The sequence below is a fragment of the Dasypus novemcinctus genome, chromosome 23 (assembly GCF_030445035.2).
Source record: "Dasypus novemcinctus isolate mDasNov1 chromosome 23, mDasNov1.1.hap2, whole genome shotgun sequence".
Lineage (NCBI taxonomy): Eukaryota > Metazoa > Chordata > Mammalia > Cingulata > Dasypodidae > Dasypus > Dasypus novemcinctus.
Genome location: NC_080695.1, coordinates 39663964 through 39682036, shown reverse-complemented (window position 1 = coordinate 39682036; position 18073 = coordinate 39663964). Strand labels below are relative to the sequence as shown.

General features: G+C 38.1%; 1 protein-coding gene across 1 annotated transcript in view; it reads left to right on the top strand.

Moving 5' to 3' along the window:
* The window catches only part of LOC101441443 (phospholipid-transporting ATPase ABCA3-like), a 207241-nt gene that overhangs the window by 176522 nt on the left and 12646 nt on the right, over positions 1–18073 (top strand). Inside the window, exons 18-22 of the mRNA XM_058286294.2 lie at positions 1375–1500; positions 1755–1949; positions 7764–7951; positions 8425–8595; positions 9091–9281. Of these exons, the coding sequence (XP_058142277.2) occupies positions 1375–1500; positions 1755–1949; positions 7764–7951; positions 8425–8595; positions 9091–9281 (871 nt within the window). The remainder of the gene's footprint in view (positions 1–1374; positions 1501–1754; positions 1950–7763; positions 7952–8424; positions 8596–9090; positions 9282–18073) is intronic.

The following is an 18073-nucleotide window of genomic DNA, read 5'->3' as shown; positions in this document are numbered from 1 at the left end:
CTAGTTTTCAGTCCTAAAATGAGAACTGAGAACTGTCTGAGGCATCGCCTACAAAATAGTATGTGCCCACCACAGTTATAATTGGTAATTTATCAATCACTCCCTCAGTAATTGATAGAACAAAGAGAAAAATCATCAAGTACATAGAAGAACTGAATTCCTTCTGCCAACTAGATTTAATTGACATTTATAGAACACTCCACCCAATAATAGCAGTGCACATGGAATGTATGCCAAGATAGACCATTTATAACTTTTATGAGAATTGCTACAATACAGTGTATTTTCTGATCATATGAAATTACAGTAGAAATCAATAACAAAAATAGGAAAATCTCTAAATACTGGGAAATTAAGGAACACTACTCTATAACCCATGTGTCAAAGAGAAAATTGAAGGGGAAATTAGAAAATATTTTGAACTGAATGAAAATGAAAACACAATATATCAACATTTGCAGGATGCATTTAAAGCAATGCTTTGAGGGAAATTTAAAGCATTAAATGTTTATATTAGAAATGAAGATTTCAAAGCTATATCAATAATCAAAGCTTCCGCCTCAAATTAGGAAAAGATGAACAAAATACACTCAGAGCAAACGGAAGTAGGAAATGAAAAATAAGAGTAGAAATAAATGAAATTGCAAACAGAAAAGTGATAGAGAAAAATCAATGAATGCAACCAAAAGTTGATTCTTTGAAAACTGATTAAAATTAATAAACCTCTAGCCAGAATGACTGTTAGGTAGAGATATAAATGGCCAAGATCAGAAACAAAGAGCAAATATCATTACAGATCCCACAAATATTACAAACCATTCTCTGCTCATGAATTTGACTCCTTTAGATGAAATGAAATAATTCCTATAAAGACAAAAAATACCAAAGTTCATTGAAGAAAAGACATGCCCAGTTGTTTCATTCCTCCCCTTCTTCACTGAGCTCGCACTGCTGATGGCCTTTCTTCCATCCCCTCCCTACCTTGATTGTCTCAAAAATCCTTGCTTGTCTTTAAAAACTCAGCTCAGATTTTGCTTATGGAGAGGCCTTCCCTCAAAAATATATCTTATGATCTCTTGAATATATTTAATTGTAACAAATCACCCTACTATAATTAATAGTATGGATATAGCTTCTGTTTGTCATGAAGTATCCAGTCTATTGGCAAGAACATGCTGTTTATTCATAGCTGTAGACACTTGTTCAGACTATAGTTCCCAAAACTAAACAAGTCAATAAGTTGAGAGTTCAGATAACTGGTAGGAAGTGTCTTAGAAATTACTCAAACCTTAGGTCAGATTTCCTGAAGCCACTCAGTTTAAGCCAGATATCTTAAGAGTATCCACATTCAGGATTCTTGTCTTGAAAATACAGGCTACGGTATCCAGCCAAACATTAAAGGAATATGAGGATGAAGATGTAAAAAATGAAAGGAAGAAAGTCCTGGCCCTGCCTCTTAAGTTGCAGAAGAACCCACTGCTTCTTAAAGAACTCACAAAGGTATTGTCATCCAAGAACAAACACCACCCTGAGCGTTAGCCCACCTTCGCTGTCAGGACATTATTGGTGATATTGGTCATACTGGTGGCATTTCTTTGGGATATATGTATCTTTTCCTAATAAAATAGAAGACTGATAATGGAAGAGATTTTGTAAAACTGTTCCATGCCATGGTACAGGGGGTCTGAGGTTACAGTTGTGTTTGACTCATAATCAATGCTTCAATACATTGTGTTTCTTTTTAATTTTCTCAGATTTATTATAAGTGTCCAGTTATAAAGGCTGTGAGAAATATCTCCCTTGTAGTAAAAAAATCTGAATGCTTTGGATTAGTTGGATTAAATGGAGCTGGAAAATCTACCATCTTTAAAATGTTGACTGGAGAGGAGACCACTACCTCTGGAATTGTATTAGTTGATGGCATTAGCATCACTGAAAATATTAAAAAGGTATTTCTGACCTTAATCACAACTTGGTTCCCTAAGGTAATTAGGGGGAGGTAACCAGACAAGTAGGTGGAGAACATGGAAGGGCAGTCTGAGGGTACAGATTTTTTTTCCTCAAAAGTAATGGATTCCAGGGAAAGCAATAGGCATGATATATAGAGTTTCAGTAAAGGCAATTTTTCTCTTTAGATGAAGCAAACTATGAGTGGGACAGTAAAAGATAATGAGAAAGTAGATATAGTGCTTCATTTGGATGTGTATTATAAGTGGAGAAAAGAGGAGTCTAAGATACCACCTGGTTCTATCTTGAGCTAGTGAATGGATGTAAGTTCCATTTACCAAGAAAAAAATACAGAAGGATGCAGGTATTTGATGGAGGAAGTGATGTGTTTAAGGCTTCTGTGATACATCAAAAAAGGTGAACACCTAATAGACAGTTGGAAACTATGATAGTGAATTGATAGAGAGAGATGAATTTGGAACTGATCAAAGTACAGGTGGAGGGAAGTGAATTTGGCTCAAATAATAGAGCATCCGCCTACCATATGGGAGGTCCAGGGTTCAAACGCAGGACCTCCTGGCCTGTGGTGAGCTGGTCCATGCGCAATGCTGATGCACGCAAGGAGTGCCGTGCCACACAGGGGTGTCCCTGGCGTAGGAGAGCCTCACGCGCAAGGAGTGAACCCTATAAGGAGAGCCACCCTGTGCGAAAGAAGTGAAGCCTGCCCAGGAGTGGCACCACACACAGAGAGAGCTGACGCAGCAAGATGACACAACAAAAAGAGACACAGGTTCCCGGTGCCACTGACAAGAATGCAAGCAGACACAGAAGAACATACAGCAAATGGCACAGAGAGCAGACAATGGGGGTGGAGTGGGGAGAGGAAGGAAGGAAGGGAGGAAGGGAGGGAGGGAGTGAGGGAGGGAGGAAGGGAGGGAGGAAGGGAGGGAGGGAGAGAGGAAGGGAGGAAGGAAGGAAAAAATCTAAAAAAAAAAAGTACAGGTGGAAATAGATAACTATCAAGAGTGTGTATAAAAATAAGAGAAGAAAAATGTGTTCTGAATCCTGAGGGTTTTTATCATTTCTACGATATAGAGTGGAATAATAACTGGAGAAGAAATTGGGAGTAATAAGTTAAAGAGTTAGGAGAAAAACCTAGAGAGAGTTGTATCACATAAGCCAGGTGAGATAATTTCAAGAGAATAGAACAGATATCTCAGGTAATATCAGCCTGGACCTTGTACATCATTGAAGCCTGAATGCAGTGGAATGAAAAATAGACAAGTAGGGATGGGGAAAATAATAACTGTGGACCAAACTTTGAAGAAATGCAGCTATGAAACAAAGAGGGTAAAAGAATCATACCCAGAGTTTGAGGAGATTACTGTGTCTCCTATGAAGTTTTAATTTTTTAACTTGATTGACCCATATCTTCCTCACTTAGTATGGCTTGTAACTTTTTGCTGATGTCTAGGCATTGGATTATTTTGATGAATTACCTCTGAAGATCAGTGTCTCTCTCTTGTCTAGAATTTTATTTTTGATTGGATTTCTGTTAAGACTTTTCTTTGATTTTTGATTCACCTTATTCTAGACATTTAGAATAACTTGTGTTTACCTTATCCAATTTTCTTAGCTCTTCTTCATCTGATTCTTGCCCTGGATATGCAGTACAATTTTCAAGATTGTACTTTTTATGTAATTGTTTCACCTCTGGGAGTTCATTTCCTTTCCTGTGTTCCTTCTCTGAGAAACTTCATCTGTTCTGCTTGTTTGTGCAGTTTTCTCCCAGCTCCTAAGATTTGTTTAAATTCTGTCCCTCACTCAGTGCCACATTATCCTTAGTCTTCAATTCTGGGACCCTCCTCTCTTATAGCAGTTCAGATTAAACATATCCTCCTTTTCCCCCCATTAGGATATCCTGCCCTGGGGAGCCAGATGGGGCCAATCCAGAAAGGTGGGTCACTCCAGAGTAGTCTGTTTTGCATTTAGGTGGTCCAGTCACAAGAAACTGGTTTGAATGAGTGTAGGTGCGTTTTCACCAAGGTCTCTCCCTCTTCCCCTTCCACCCAGGGAGCACTGTAGTATGCAGCACTCCTCAGTGGCTTGTATTCTGCTCTGGGCCTCTGTAGACATAAGTCCTTTTACCTGGAGGTTCTATCAATGCTGTGCTTGGTGGGATGTGGGAGAGTTCTGAGCCCCTACCTCTAAGCAAGCCCCCAGGCTGCATGAGATCCAGTAAGGGACAGGGCATGGACTGGCAAGTCCAGGGTCAAAGTTTCCTACCTGATATTTTTCTCTTTCTTTGATTCAGTGTATGTGGAGTCCTTCTCCAGTCCCTACTGTCCTCCAGGGTTCTAAGCAATTGGGATTTGTCCTTTTATTTGCTGAATTTTGGGGGAGGTTTTTATCAGGGGATGTCTTACATTACCATGTTGATGACATCCTTAATTCTCATTAATTTTATTACTTTAGAAAGTCAGTACTCACTGATATTTATCCATATGTTTACCTCTTTTACTTTCTATTACTTCTTGCATTTTGAAACTTTTATCTTGGATCTGCTTTCTTATTCTTGACATGAATACCTTTAGGATTTCCTTCAACAAGTGTGCGCTAATAGTACTAAAACTCAGATTATGTTCTTCTTTAAAAAATTTATTCAGCCCTTTCTCTTTCTTAACAGCTTTTGTTAAAGTAAAACTGACATACAAGAAACTGCACATATTTAAACAGTATAACTTGATAACTTTTAACATACATATATATACCACTGTGAAACCATCACCACAATCAAGATAATGAATGTTTTAAATATTCCCAACAGTTTCTGTGTGTCTCTGTAATTCCTTCCTCCTGCTCCTCCTCACCCCTTCCTCCTCATGCAACCAATAATATGTTTTCTGCCACTATAGACTAATTTGAATTTTATGGTGTTTTATATAAATGCAATCATATAACATATACTCTTTATCCTAGCTCTTTCACTCAGCATAAAGATTCATCCATGTTGCATGTATCAATAGATAGTCCTTTGTATTGCTGAGTTGTATTCCATTGTATGAATATACCATGATTTGATATATTGACCTGTTAACAGACACTTAGGTTGTTTCTATTTGAGGCTTTTAAAATAAAGCTGCCTTCACTCTTAAAGGGTATTTTTCAAAAATATAAAATTCTACAATTTAAAGATATTCCACTGTCTTCTGTCCTCCATAGTTTCTAATTAGAAATCAACAGAATTTTGAATTTTTTTACCCATGTATAGGTGTTGATTTTGTCTGGATGCATTCCAAATATTCTGTTTCTTTGGTTTTCAGTAGTTTGACTATGATTTTTTTTAACTTTTTTTTTAAAGATACAAGATCACACAAAATGTTACATAAAGAAGTATAAGAAGTTCCCATATACCCCACTTCCCACACCCCCCATGCCTCCCATGCCACTCTTTCATTAGAGTGGTACATTCATTGCATTTGATGAGTACATTTTGGAGCATTTCTGCACAGCATGGATTATAGTTTATGTTGTAGTTTACACTCTCTCCCAGTTCATTCAGTGGGTTATGGCAGGATATATAATGTCCTGTATATGTCCTGCAATATCATTGAGGACAACTGCAAGTCCCGAAAATGCCTCAATATCACACCTCTCCCTGCCCTCAGCAACTCCCCATGGTCACTGTCTCCACTTCAATGATATGATAGTTTCTTCATTTTTTCATCCCATGATCCTTGGGACTCCTTGAGAATTTTAAATGTGTAAAGTTACATTTTTCACCAAATGTGGGAAATTTTCAGCAAATATTTTTATGTTCCTCAGTTCTTGCTCTGCTCTCCTTTTTGGGAGTCAATTTTCACATATCTTGCACTTTTATCTTGCACTACACATAGATCCCTGTGGCTCTGTTCAATTTTTTCTACATTTAAAATTTTTTAGATTGAATGATTTCTATTATTCTATCTCCAAGTTTACTGAATCTTTCCTCTCTCATCTCCAGTCTGTGGTTCAGCCCATTTACTGAATTTTTAATTTCATATAGTGTAATTTTCAGTCCTAGAATTTACCTTTGGTTTTTTTTAATCTTGTTTCTATTTCTCTTCTGAGATTTCCTGTCTCTATCTTCTTTTTTTTTCATTGCAAACATATATTTCTTACATTCTTGAGCACACGTATAAGAGTTTATTTGAACTTTTTTTCGATTCCTTCTAGTATCTTGATCATTTTGGACCCATATCCATTGATAGCTTTTCTTTGGAGAATGGGTAATTTTTGCCTATTTCTTCATCCTCAATTAATTTTGGATTGATCTTGGACATTTCGAGTCAGAGATTCTAGAGATTTTAGATTCTGTTAAATTCCTTTTAAAAGTTTTAAATGTTTTTAAGAGACATTTAAGATAACTCACACTATAAACTCTGTCTACTGTATAGTGGGCATAAGGTGAAATCTCAGTTTATTTCTTTTAGACTTAAGTTGGCTAAAGATAAACAAAAAAGCACAATGCAATTTATAATTGTTATCTGTGAGGGTTTGGTTCAATAGTAACTACTCAGCCATCACTGGAATTATAATCCTATACATTTTGTAATTAGTAATGATTGGTTCTTATTAATTAACAATTATTGATTTTTCCCTAATGTTTTCATTTGCTAGGCTGCTGAAAGCAGATACCATAAAATGAGTTGACTTTTAACAATTGGAATTATATAGCTTACAAGCCTACAGTTTTGAGGCCATGAGAATGTCCTGATCAAGGCATTATCAGGATGATGCTTTCTTCCCAACTGCTAGTGATCCTTTGGTCCTCTGCCACATAGCATAGGACATGGCAGCAAATGGTACCCTTTCCTTTCTCTTCCAGCTTTTGTTGTTTTCAGCTTCTTTCTTCCATAACTTCTCTCCTGTATTCATCCCATTTATTAAGGACTCCAGTAAAAGGATTAAGACCCACCCTGGACCATGCCTTAACTGAAGTAATCTCATGAAAACCCACATACAATAGTTTTACACCCACAATGATGGATTAGCTTTTAGAATATGATTTTATGGGTTAAATACAGTTCCATACCTAATGATACCTGATTAAGCAATTTCATCTAACAAAAGTCTGTCTTGGGGGAAGCAGAGTTGGCCCAATGGGCAGGACGTCCACCTACCACATGGGAGGTCCAAGGTTCAAACCCAGGGCCTCCTGACCCATGTGATGAGCTGACCCACATGCAGTGCTGATGCACGCAAGGAGTGCTGTGCCACACAGGGGTGTCCCCTGTGTAAGGGAACCCTATGCACAAAGAGTGCGCCCCGTAAGGAGAGCCACCCAGTGCAAAAAAAGTGCAGCCTGCCCAGGAATGGCACTGCACACACGGAGAGCTGATGTAGCAAGATGATGCAACAAAAACACGACACAGATTCCAGGTGCCACTGACAAGAATACAAGGAAACACAGAAGAACACAGAGCAAATGGACACAGAGAGCAGACAACTGGGGTAGGGAGGGCGGGGAAGGGGAGAGAAATAAATAAAAAATTAATCTTTTTTTTAAAAAGTCTATCTTGGGCACATGGTAGTGTTAATTAATATGTGTTGAAAAGTCCATTTAGTAATGTTACTATTCTCTCTTACTACAGTGAGCTCCAGCTGCAAAAAGTCTGTAGACTTGAAGAAAGTCTTGAGAGTAGCTCTATGAATATCAAACCTTCTTAGAAACCTAGGTTGGAGAACTTGAGATCATTTCTCTCATCCATGTAAACTGTATGGTCAGTGTAATAGTTGATTTGAATCTACTGCTTTTGATTACTCTCTTGATTCAGTTTAGGTCAAGAATTGGCTATTGTCCTCAGTCGGACACCATGTTAAACCACATGACAGGTCGGGAACTGATGATCATGTATGCCATGCTGTGGGGGGTCCCTGAGCCAGACCTTTATAAATATGTGGAAACCTTTTTGCATTCAATGCGCTTGGAAAACTATGCTGACAATTTTATCTACACATACAGGTAAGACATTATGCTGCCACAGTCCTTAAGCTACCTAATTCTGTTTCTGGTATTTGGAGTGAATGCCTGGAAACTCAACCTGAGGCAGCAATGACTTCAATAAATTGTGAAATGTCCTGCCAGAGTTAAGATGTCAAGATAAGGCAGATGCCAGTGGTGTAAGGCTAACCTTTTGCAGAGATGAGCTATGGCCTTTGAATTATTAAAAAAAAAAAAGAGTACCTTATCCCTGTTTTCATATGGTTCTTTGTCTTCCTAAATATAAAATATGCCACCAATAACAATGATGAAATAAATTACAAAAGATGTCATTTTGAAATAAAATGAATTAATATATATACTTGGACTTAGACCTGCCCCTTTATTATTCATATCAAATCAGCATTCTGGGTGTTTGAGCTAACTTTTTTCCCATGTATTAATGACATGCATTCCCTTATCTTCTTCTCCCACTTTCTCTTTCCTCCATAAAGTGAAGGAAACAAACGTAAACTGAGTACTGCTGTTGCCCTAATGGGAAATCCCTCAGTCATCTTCCTAGATGAGCCATCCACTGGCATGGACCCAGTAGCACAGTGCCTGCTCTGGGACATAATTACACGGATCTATAAATCTGGAAAAGCTATCATCATAACTTCTCACAGGTATAGCCCATTGGGAGGTTTGGTTGGGAGTTAGAGTCAAGAATATGGTTCACTTTTATATTTTTTATTGTAACATTTTGTGTGATTTACGTATCTTTTAAAAAAAGATCATAAAAAATAAAAATAAAAAAATTTTAATTAAATTTAAAAAAAGAACATGGTTCAGTGAACTTGCCTAAGCATATAAGCTACCCGGAGGTACTGTAATTAGAGCCTTCTTCAGTCAAGAATCCTCAGTTGAATTCTGGAATAAAGAGAGAAGATATGAAGATTAAAAGATAGGAGGTTAAGGAGCTATCCCTTTTGTGTATTTGTGTGAATCAACTTCTTTGAATTTTAAAATCTCCCTTTCCCAACTATGACTTTAGTAATGATTATCTGCAATATCAGTCCTTCCCCCTGCAAAGATTACCTTCTAATCCTGCCTCTGTTTAAACTACATAAATTGTCCTCTAAAAGGGAGTCTCTCCAGCCATATTTCCTTTGTCTCCCTAGCATGGAGGAATGTGAGGCCCTGTGTACAAGGCTGGCAATCATAGCAAAGGGGAAGTTCAAGTGCTTAGGCAGCCCTCAGCATCTCAAGAAAAAGTTTGGTAACATATACACTCTGACAGCCAAGCTTAAGATTGCTAATGATAAAGATAAAATGAAAGAATTCAAAGAATTCATCACAACAATTTTCCCAGGTAATATAGGTAGAGCTGACTTGTGATAATTGTGTTAAAACATATTTTGTTCTGCTGCATATCCTCAGCGATTAACTTTATCTGTGAGTTATTGATATTTATTGAGCTTTCATATTGTGTTCCTTTTGGAATAATTTTTTCTATGAATTTCTTTGATTATGTTAAGAAGCTTTTACAAAATACCAGAGGCTATTGTCATTCTCTTATAGGAATCAACTAATAATATGTATTCATCTAGAATTAAATTTTTGAGGATAAGTCTCTATTGTTTATCCTTGTTTATTTTTAAGGTTTCCCCTCTTTTTTTTTTTTTAGCATGTCCTATGCCTGTTGCTGATCCCTCAGCCAGGTAGTGATTATAAAATATGAACAAGAAAAATAATCCCCATATTCGCCTTTCAAGGAAAAAATCTGGAAGTCTGATACATAAAAATCAATTATTATCTACACATGGTAGGGTAGGAAGGTGGGGGGAGCTTTATTCGTCTCTCCAGGCATCTACAGTTTCAGCCTGCATGGCTTAGTTTATGGCCCACAACCTCGACTCTAGCCCCACTCCTAGGAGGGGAGAAAGGTAGAGGGAGCCTCATCAGTCTCTCAGCAATTGCAGACAGTTTCAGCTTGTATGGCTTAGATTACTGCCTGAACCTTTGGCTCAGTCCCCATATCCTGCAAGGGAGGAAGGTGGGCAGAGCGTTATCAGTCTTTCCAGGCAACCGCAGATAGTTTCAGGCTGCACAGCCTAAATTACTACCCTCATCCTTGACTCCATCCCCACCCCAGGTGGGGGAGAGAAATGGGTGGAGATTCATTGGTTTCTCTGGACAACTTGGGCAGTTTTAGCCGATCAATCCAGGAAGAAATTGGTAGTCTCTGTCTCAACACTGCCTCTGAAAGTAGAGGGACTACAGCTATCATAGAGACACAGCGCCCTCCTGGATGGGCAGAGAACAGCTTTGCAAAGGGCTGCGCTTCCTCAAGAATGGGGGAAGCAAGTCCCAGTGTAGGCTGTGGTGATTGATTAGAGATCTCAGACCATAGGGTCTGGAATCAGTGCAACAGTTTCATCATGTGCTGCCTGGCAGCCTCAGTGTCTCAACCACACTCCTGACAAGGGCTAAGTAAGCTGAGAATTAAAGGAACAACACTACAATAAGGCTGTAGGGAATAGGTGGCTGAAGAGCACCATGTGCTAGGACAAGAATCAGATTAAATAGAGCTGAAAAATATGGTTTGCTGAACATGAGCTATTATAAAGTTCCGAAACAAGTTGAAGCAAGTGTCAAAGAGGAGCTTTAGCACAAGTCCAATCAACAAGAAAGCCCTAAGCTAAAGACAGAAACTGAGCCCATAATAAAGACATCAAGAAAATCAGGGGAAACAGACTTTGGCCCAGTGGTTAGGGCATCTGTCTACCACATGGGAGGTCCGCGGTTCAAGCCCCGGGCCTCCTTGACCTGTGTGGAGCTGGCCCATGCACAGTGCTGATGCGCGCAAGGAGTGCCGTGCCACACAGGGGTGTCCCCGCGTAGAGGAGCCCCACGCGCAAGGAATGCACCCATAAGGAGAGCCGCCCAGCCCAAAGGAGGGAGCAGCCTGCCGAGGAATGGTGCCGCCCACACTTCCCGTGCTGCTGACGACAACAGAAGCTGACAAAGAAACAAGACGCAGCAAAAAGACACAGAGAACAGACAATCGGGGGAGCGGAGGGGTATTAAATAAATAAAAATAAATCTTTAAAAAAAAAAAGAAAATCAGATACTGAGATACCAGCAAAGAATTACAAGCCATACTAAGAAATAGGAACAAATGGCACAAAGGAACAGATTAAACCTTCAAATGACATAAAGGATTGCGACAACTGATCAAAGCAGTTCAAGCAAATCTCCTTAATAGATTCGATGAGATGGCTAAAGAGATTAAGGATATTAAGAAGACAGTGGATGAACACACAGAATTTTAATTTGAAAGCATGAAAAGAAGAATAACATCTTGTGGGAATGAAAGTCACAGTAAACAAAATTTAAAATACACTTGAGGCATACAGCAGCAGATTTGAAAAGGCAGGAAGAGAATTAGTGAACTAGAAGAATGGCATCCAAAATCAAACACATGGAAAAACAGATAGAGAAAAGAATAGGAAAAATTGAACAGAGCATCAGGAAATTGAATAACAACAGGAAGCATACAAATATGCATATCATGGGTATCCCAGAAAGAGGGGATAAGGTAAAAGAGACAGAAAGAATATTTGAGTAAATAATCATAGAAAATTTCCCAACACTTTTGAAGGACACAGATACCCATGTCCAAGAAGCGCAACATACTCCAATCAGAATAAATCTGTGGAAGCAGATTTGGCTCAACTGATAGAGGGTCTGCCTACCATATGGGAGTTCCAGGGTTCAAACCCAGGGCCTCCTGACCCGTGTGGTGAGCTGGCCCACATGCAGTGGATCAGTCAAAGGGGTGCTGATGCAAAATACCAGAAATTGGTTGGTTTTTATAAAGGGCATTTATTTGGGGTAAGAACTTACAGATACCAGACCATAAAGCATAAGTTACTTCCCTTACCAAAGTATTTCCACGTGTTGGAGCAAGATGGCTGCCAACATCTGCTAGGGTTCAGGCTTCCTGGGTTCCTCCCTTCCTCAGGCTTCTTTTTCCTGGGTTCAGGGTTTCTCTCTTCCTGGGGCTGGCTTCTGTTTCCTCTGTGAACTTACTTCCCAGGGCTCTAGCTTAAGGCTTCAGCATCAAACTCCAACATCAAAACTCCAATATTAGGAACCCGTAACTCTGTCCTTTGCCATGACTTTTATCTCTAAGTCCCCACCCAGGGGCACCAGTGGTTTACATAATTACTTAATCACTACTCTACTGGCACAAGTGGTTTACGTAATTACGTAATCAAGTAAACCTATGAATCCAATATAATCTAATATGCCCAGAGGAAAAGATCAGTTTATAAATATAATCTAGTATTTCTTTTTTTTGGAATTCATCAATAATGTCAAACTTCTACAGTCATCTATACAATAATAGTTGGTGACTTCAATATACCACTCATATCAATAGAAAGAACATCTAGAATCTAGACAAAAGATCAATAAGGAAATAAAGAATGTGAATAATTTGATAAATGAACTAGACCTAATGACATATACAGAAAATGTACCCCAAAAGAGCATATACACATTCTTCTCAAGTACTCATGGATCATTCTCTAGGATAGACCATGTGTTGGGTCGCAACTATGGTCAGTAAATTTTAAAAGATTGAAACTATACAAAGCACTTTCTCTTATCAAATGAAAATCAATAACAGATGGAGGGAAGAGTATGTGGCTCAAGGGATTCAGCTCCCATCTATCATATAGGAGATCTAGTGGTCAATTTCCAGGGCCTCCTAGTGAAGGCAAGCTGGCTCACACAGTGAGGTGACCCAAGTGGAGAGCTGCCCCGTGCAGAGTGCTGGCCTGTGTGAAGAGCTGGCACAGCAAGATGACACAACAAAAAGAGATAACAGTGGAGAGACAATAAGAGATGCAGCAGACCAGGGAGCTGAGGTGGCACAAGAGATTGAGCACCTCTCTCCCACTCCAGAAGGTCCCAGGATTGGTTTCTGGTGCCGCCTAAAGAGAAGATAAGCAGACACAGAAGAACACACAGTGAATGGGCACAGAAAGCAGACAGCAAGTACAAAACAATGAAGGGAGGAAGAAATAAAGAAATAAATCCTTAAAAATAAAAATAACAAATGGAAGACTGGAAAATGCAGAAAGAGATGGATGTTAAACAACACAGTCTTAAACTATTAATGAGCCGAAGAAATTGCAAGAGAAATCAGTAAGTATATCTAGATAAATGAAAATGAGACACAATATATATCAAAACCTGTGGAATGCTGGGGGAGCAGATGTAGCTCAGTGGCTGAGAGCCTGCCTCCCATGTACAAGGTCCCAGGTTCAATCCCCAGTATCACCTTAAAAAAAATGAGTGGAATGCAGCAAAGGCAGTGCTGACTAAAAGAAAACCTTGTAGTGCTAAAGGCCTACATTAAAAAGGAAAAAAGAGGTAAAATAAAAGATCTAACAATGCACCTGGAGGAATTAGAAAAGGAACATCAAATTAATCCCAAAGCAAGGAAAAGGGAAGAAATAACAAAGATTAAAGCAGAAATAAATGAAATTGAGAACAACAACAAAAAAACCAATAGAATCAATAGAAGCAAAAGTTGGATCTTTGAGAAGAATTGACAAAATTGACAAAATTTTAGCTACATTGACAAAGCAAAAAAGAGAGAAAATGCAAATAAATAAAATCATAAATAAGAGGGGATACATTACTCCTAACACCACAAAAATAAAAGATCATAAGAGATGGCATATGAAAGATTGTATGCCATCAAATTATATAACATAGAAAAAATAGACAAATTCCTAGAAACATACTGTATTAGTCAGTCAAAGGGGTGCTGATGCAAAGTACCAGAAATCTGTTGGCTTTTATAAAAGGTATTTATCCAGGGTAGAAGCTTATAGTTACAAGCCCCTAAAGAGTCCAACTCAAGGTACCATAACAGGTACTTCCTTACCAAAATCTGTTGCCATGTGTTGAAGCAAGATGTCAGGTGATACCTGCAAGGAATCAACCTTCCTCTTTCCTCTTAAGACTCCATGGGTCTAGCTTCTTCCAAACTCAGCAGTAGGCTGGTATAGGGCTCATTTCTCTTCCTGGGGCTCATTTATTTCCAGGCTCAGCTGCTCTGGCCTCTTCACGAGATCCGTTGTAAATTTCAGGCTAATGGCTCTTCTCTTCCCAGGACTGCAGGATCCTCTTCCATGTCTACAGAGCTCCCTTTCTCTGTTCTCATATATCTGCTTCTGTGTTCTCCTTGAGTGAGTGTCCATTTATATAGCCCACCAAGTGGGCAGGGACTCAACCCTGCATGCCCTAACAACATGGTTGAATCAAAGCTTAATTTTAACATAATAAAGTAAACATAAAACCTTTGAATTTAATGCAATCAAAGGGTATCATACCAGAGGATCAGATGGGTTTACAAACAATCAATATCTCTTTTTTGGAATTCATAAATATCAAACTGCCACACACACAAACAACCTTCACTGACCTTAGAAGAAACAGAAGACCTAACAAACTAACCACAAGTAAAGAGATAAAAACAGTCATTTTTAAAAACTCCCAAAAATGAAAAGTCCAGGACCAGATGACTTCACAGGTTAATTCTAACAATTGTTCAAAGAAGAATTAATGTCGGTCTTGCTCAGACTTTTCCAAAACATTGAAGAGGGAACACTACCTAACATCCTATGAGGCCAACATCACCCTAATACTAAAGCCACATAAAGATACTATGAAATAATAATATAACAGACCAATTTCCCTGATGAATATAGATGCAAAAACCCTCAATAAAATATTCATTAATTGAATCCAACTGCACACTAAAAGATATATTAATCATGATCAAGTGGGTTTCATCCCAGTATGCAAGGCTAGTTCAACACAAGAAAGCCCATCAGTGTAATACTACACATTAAATAAATCAAAAAAGAGAAATCAGAAGCAGGTATAGCTCAGTGGTTAAGAACCTACTCACAGGTATGACATCCCAGGTTCAGTCCCTGGTACCTCCTTAAAAAAAAAAATCTCAGTTTGGAAAGTGGTGTAGCTCAGTTGAGCACCTGCTTCCCATGTATGAGGTCCTAGGTTCAATCCCAGTACCTCCTAAGAGAGAGAGAGAGAAATCACATGACCATCTCAAGTGATGCAGAAAAGGCATTTGGAAAAATCCAGCATCCTTTTTGATAAAAACACTCCAAAAGATAGGGGTAAATGGAAATTGTCTCAACATGATAAAGGGCATACATGAAAACCCCACAGTCAACATTGTACTTAGTGGTGAAAGACTGCTGAAAGCTTTCCTGCTGAAATCAGGAATAAGACAAAGATGCCCACTGTTACTACTGTTGTTCGATATTGTAATAGAGGTTCTAGCTAGAGCAGTTAGGCAAGAAAAGGAAATGAGGTACCTAAATTGGAAAGGAAGAGGTAAAACATGCTATTTGAGATAATGTGATCCTTATACCTAGAAAGTACTGAAAAATCTACAAGAAAGCTACTAGAACTAATAAACAAATCAGCAGACTGATGGGATACAAGAGTAATATGCAAAAATCAGTAATATTTCTATACAAGAATGATGAGCAATCTGGGAAGGAACTCAAAGAAAAAATTCAATTTATAATAGTTACTGAAAAAAAATCAAATATTTAGAAATAAACTTAACCAAGGACATAAAGGACCCATATTCAGAAAACTGCAAAATATTGCTAAAGGAAATCAGAGATGACCTAAATAAATGGAAATACAGTCCGTGTTCATGCATGGAAGACAAAATATCATTAAGATGTCAATTTTACCCAAATTGATTTACATAGTCAATGGAACCCCAATCAAAAGTCCAACAGCCTTTTCTGCAGAATTGGAAAGAAATTGTAATATTTTTGCATCAGAGGCAATGAAGGAACTATATCAATGCTAGTGTTAACAGTAGGAAGTTCTAAGAAGATAAGGGATTTTTTCTTTCTGGAGTAATGAAAATAAACTGGGAAACAAAATAATTCTGCTGACTAATATGCCTCTTCAAAAGCTGACGAGAAAAAAATTATGACAAAGTATCTGACTTGACTTAAATATTCTTAAGCTTTTGCTGATGTGAAAAAATAAACACCTTGTATCTGCAATTCAAATAACTCAGAACATAAATGGACATACAGATAGGAAGGTATCGAAACAAAGCTGACCTAACTTTGGAAAGAAGTTTAAAAAAATGACTAAATCATTTTTAAAATGCAGAGGAAATTACAAAATGCCCAATAGAAAATAGAAATTAATTAAAACATAATAACGGATATTGAGGAAAAGCATGAAAACATCCCAGAGAAATAAAATGGTAAAAAAGATAAGAGGAAAAAGAGATTAAGAACATTGGCAAAGAAGATCAAATGCAGTAATAATTGCAACTGATTAAGAAAAACAACTGGGGGGGGGGACAATAAAGGGTGGAAATCCAATATTTAGAGCTATAATTTATGGGGAAAAAAATCTTCCAAAGACCCAAATCTGTATCTCAGTTTCATAATGTAGAAATAATATAAGTAACACTCATCATAATGCAATAAATAAGAATTAATAAAAATAACAAGAACCAAAAATAATCTTCTACCTTGAAAGTCTCAAAAAAAATTTAAAACCCTCTGTTTTTTTAAAAATTGCATGAAAAGGATAAATAACCCAAATTTCAAAATACTTGAAAATTTTTGATATAATGGGATACATTTAAATAATCATCAGAAGAAAATGTGCAACCTTAAGTAACTCTAGCAATGAAAATGGAAAAAATGCAAATTAAATTTCCTACTTAAAATTTTGGAAAAAGAACAATGAGATAAACCAATAGACAGACCAGGAAAGAAATAATAAAGATAAGGGCAGAGGGATGCAGATGTGGCTCAACTGATAGGGCATCTGCCTACCATATAGGAGGTCCAGGGTTTGATACTCAGGGCCTCCTGATCTGTGTGGTGAGCAGGCCCACATGCAGTGCTGCTGTGCACAAGGAGTGCTGTGCCACACAGGGGTGTCCCCTGTGTAGGGGAGCCCCACGTGCAAGGAGTGCACCCCACAAGGAGAGCCACCGCACATGAAAAAAGCACAGCCTGCCCAGGAGTGACACCACACACACACAGAGAGCTGACGTAGCAAGACGATGCAACAAAAAAGACGCACAGATTTCCAATGCCGCTGAGAATGCAAGCAGACACAGAAGAACACATAGTGAATGGACACAGAGAGTAGTCAATGGGGGACAGGGGAGAAGGGGAGAGAAATAAATAAAATAAATCTTTAAAAATAAATAAATAAATAAAGATAAGAGCAGAAATAAATGAAGTCTAAAATTTAAAAAGTAGAATAAGTAAAAATAAACTAATTTTTTTACTTGGAAAAAAATAACAAAATAGACAAATGTGTATGTAGCTAACCTACCTAATCAAGGGGAAAGGGGGAGGAACACAAATAAGAAATGCTGGGGAAACAAAGTAGGAAATCCCAAAACTCAAGAGACTTCTTTTGCACATCTTTATGTAAATATATTTGAAAACATTAATAAAATAGATAATATTCTAAAATTGACTGAGGCGATGACTGCAGAACTGCAGGCGATGACTGTGATTAAACTGAAAGCCACTGAGTGTACACTTTGGATGGACTATACAAGGCATGTGAACCCTGTCATGGATGATGGACTGTGGTTAACCATACAAATATGAAAATATTCTCTCATGAACTATAACAAATATACATGGTGTTGTTAATAGGCTGCTGTGTGGGAAAAAAACACCAAATATAAGATATGGAACATAGTTAGCAGTAGTATTATTTGGATGATGCTCTTTCATCATTTATAACAAATGTTCCACAATAATGCAAAATGTTGGTGGTGAAGCCGTTCGGAATCCTGGGTATACGTGACTATTTTGTTAGCGCACAACTCCTACCTACTGAACGGTATGCTTGAGAGTGGTTGAGTGGTTGAGATGGGAAAGTTCATGTTGTATATAGTTCCACAAATTAAAAGAGAGAGAGAGAGAGAATTAGATTTTTCCCCTATCATGCTGAGGTAAGTGGCACGGCAGAGAAGGATGACACCAGAGTTTGATGAAGAGGTGGTTTTTAAGTACTTACAGGATCTAGGACACACGGACT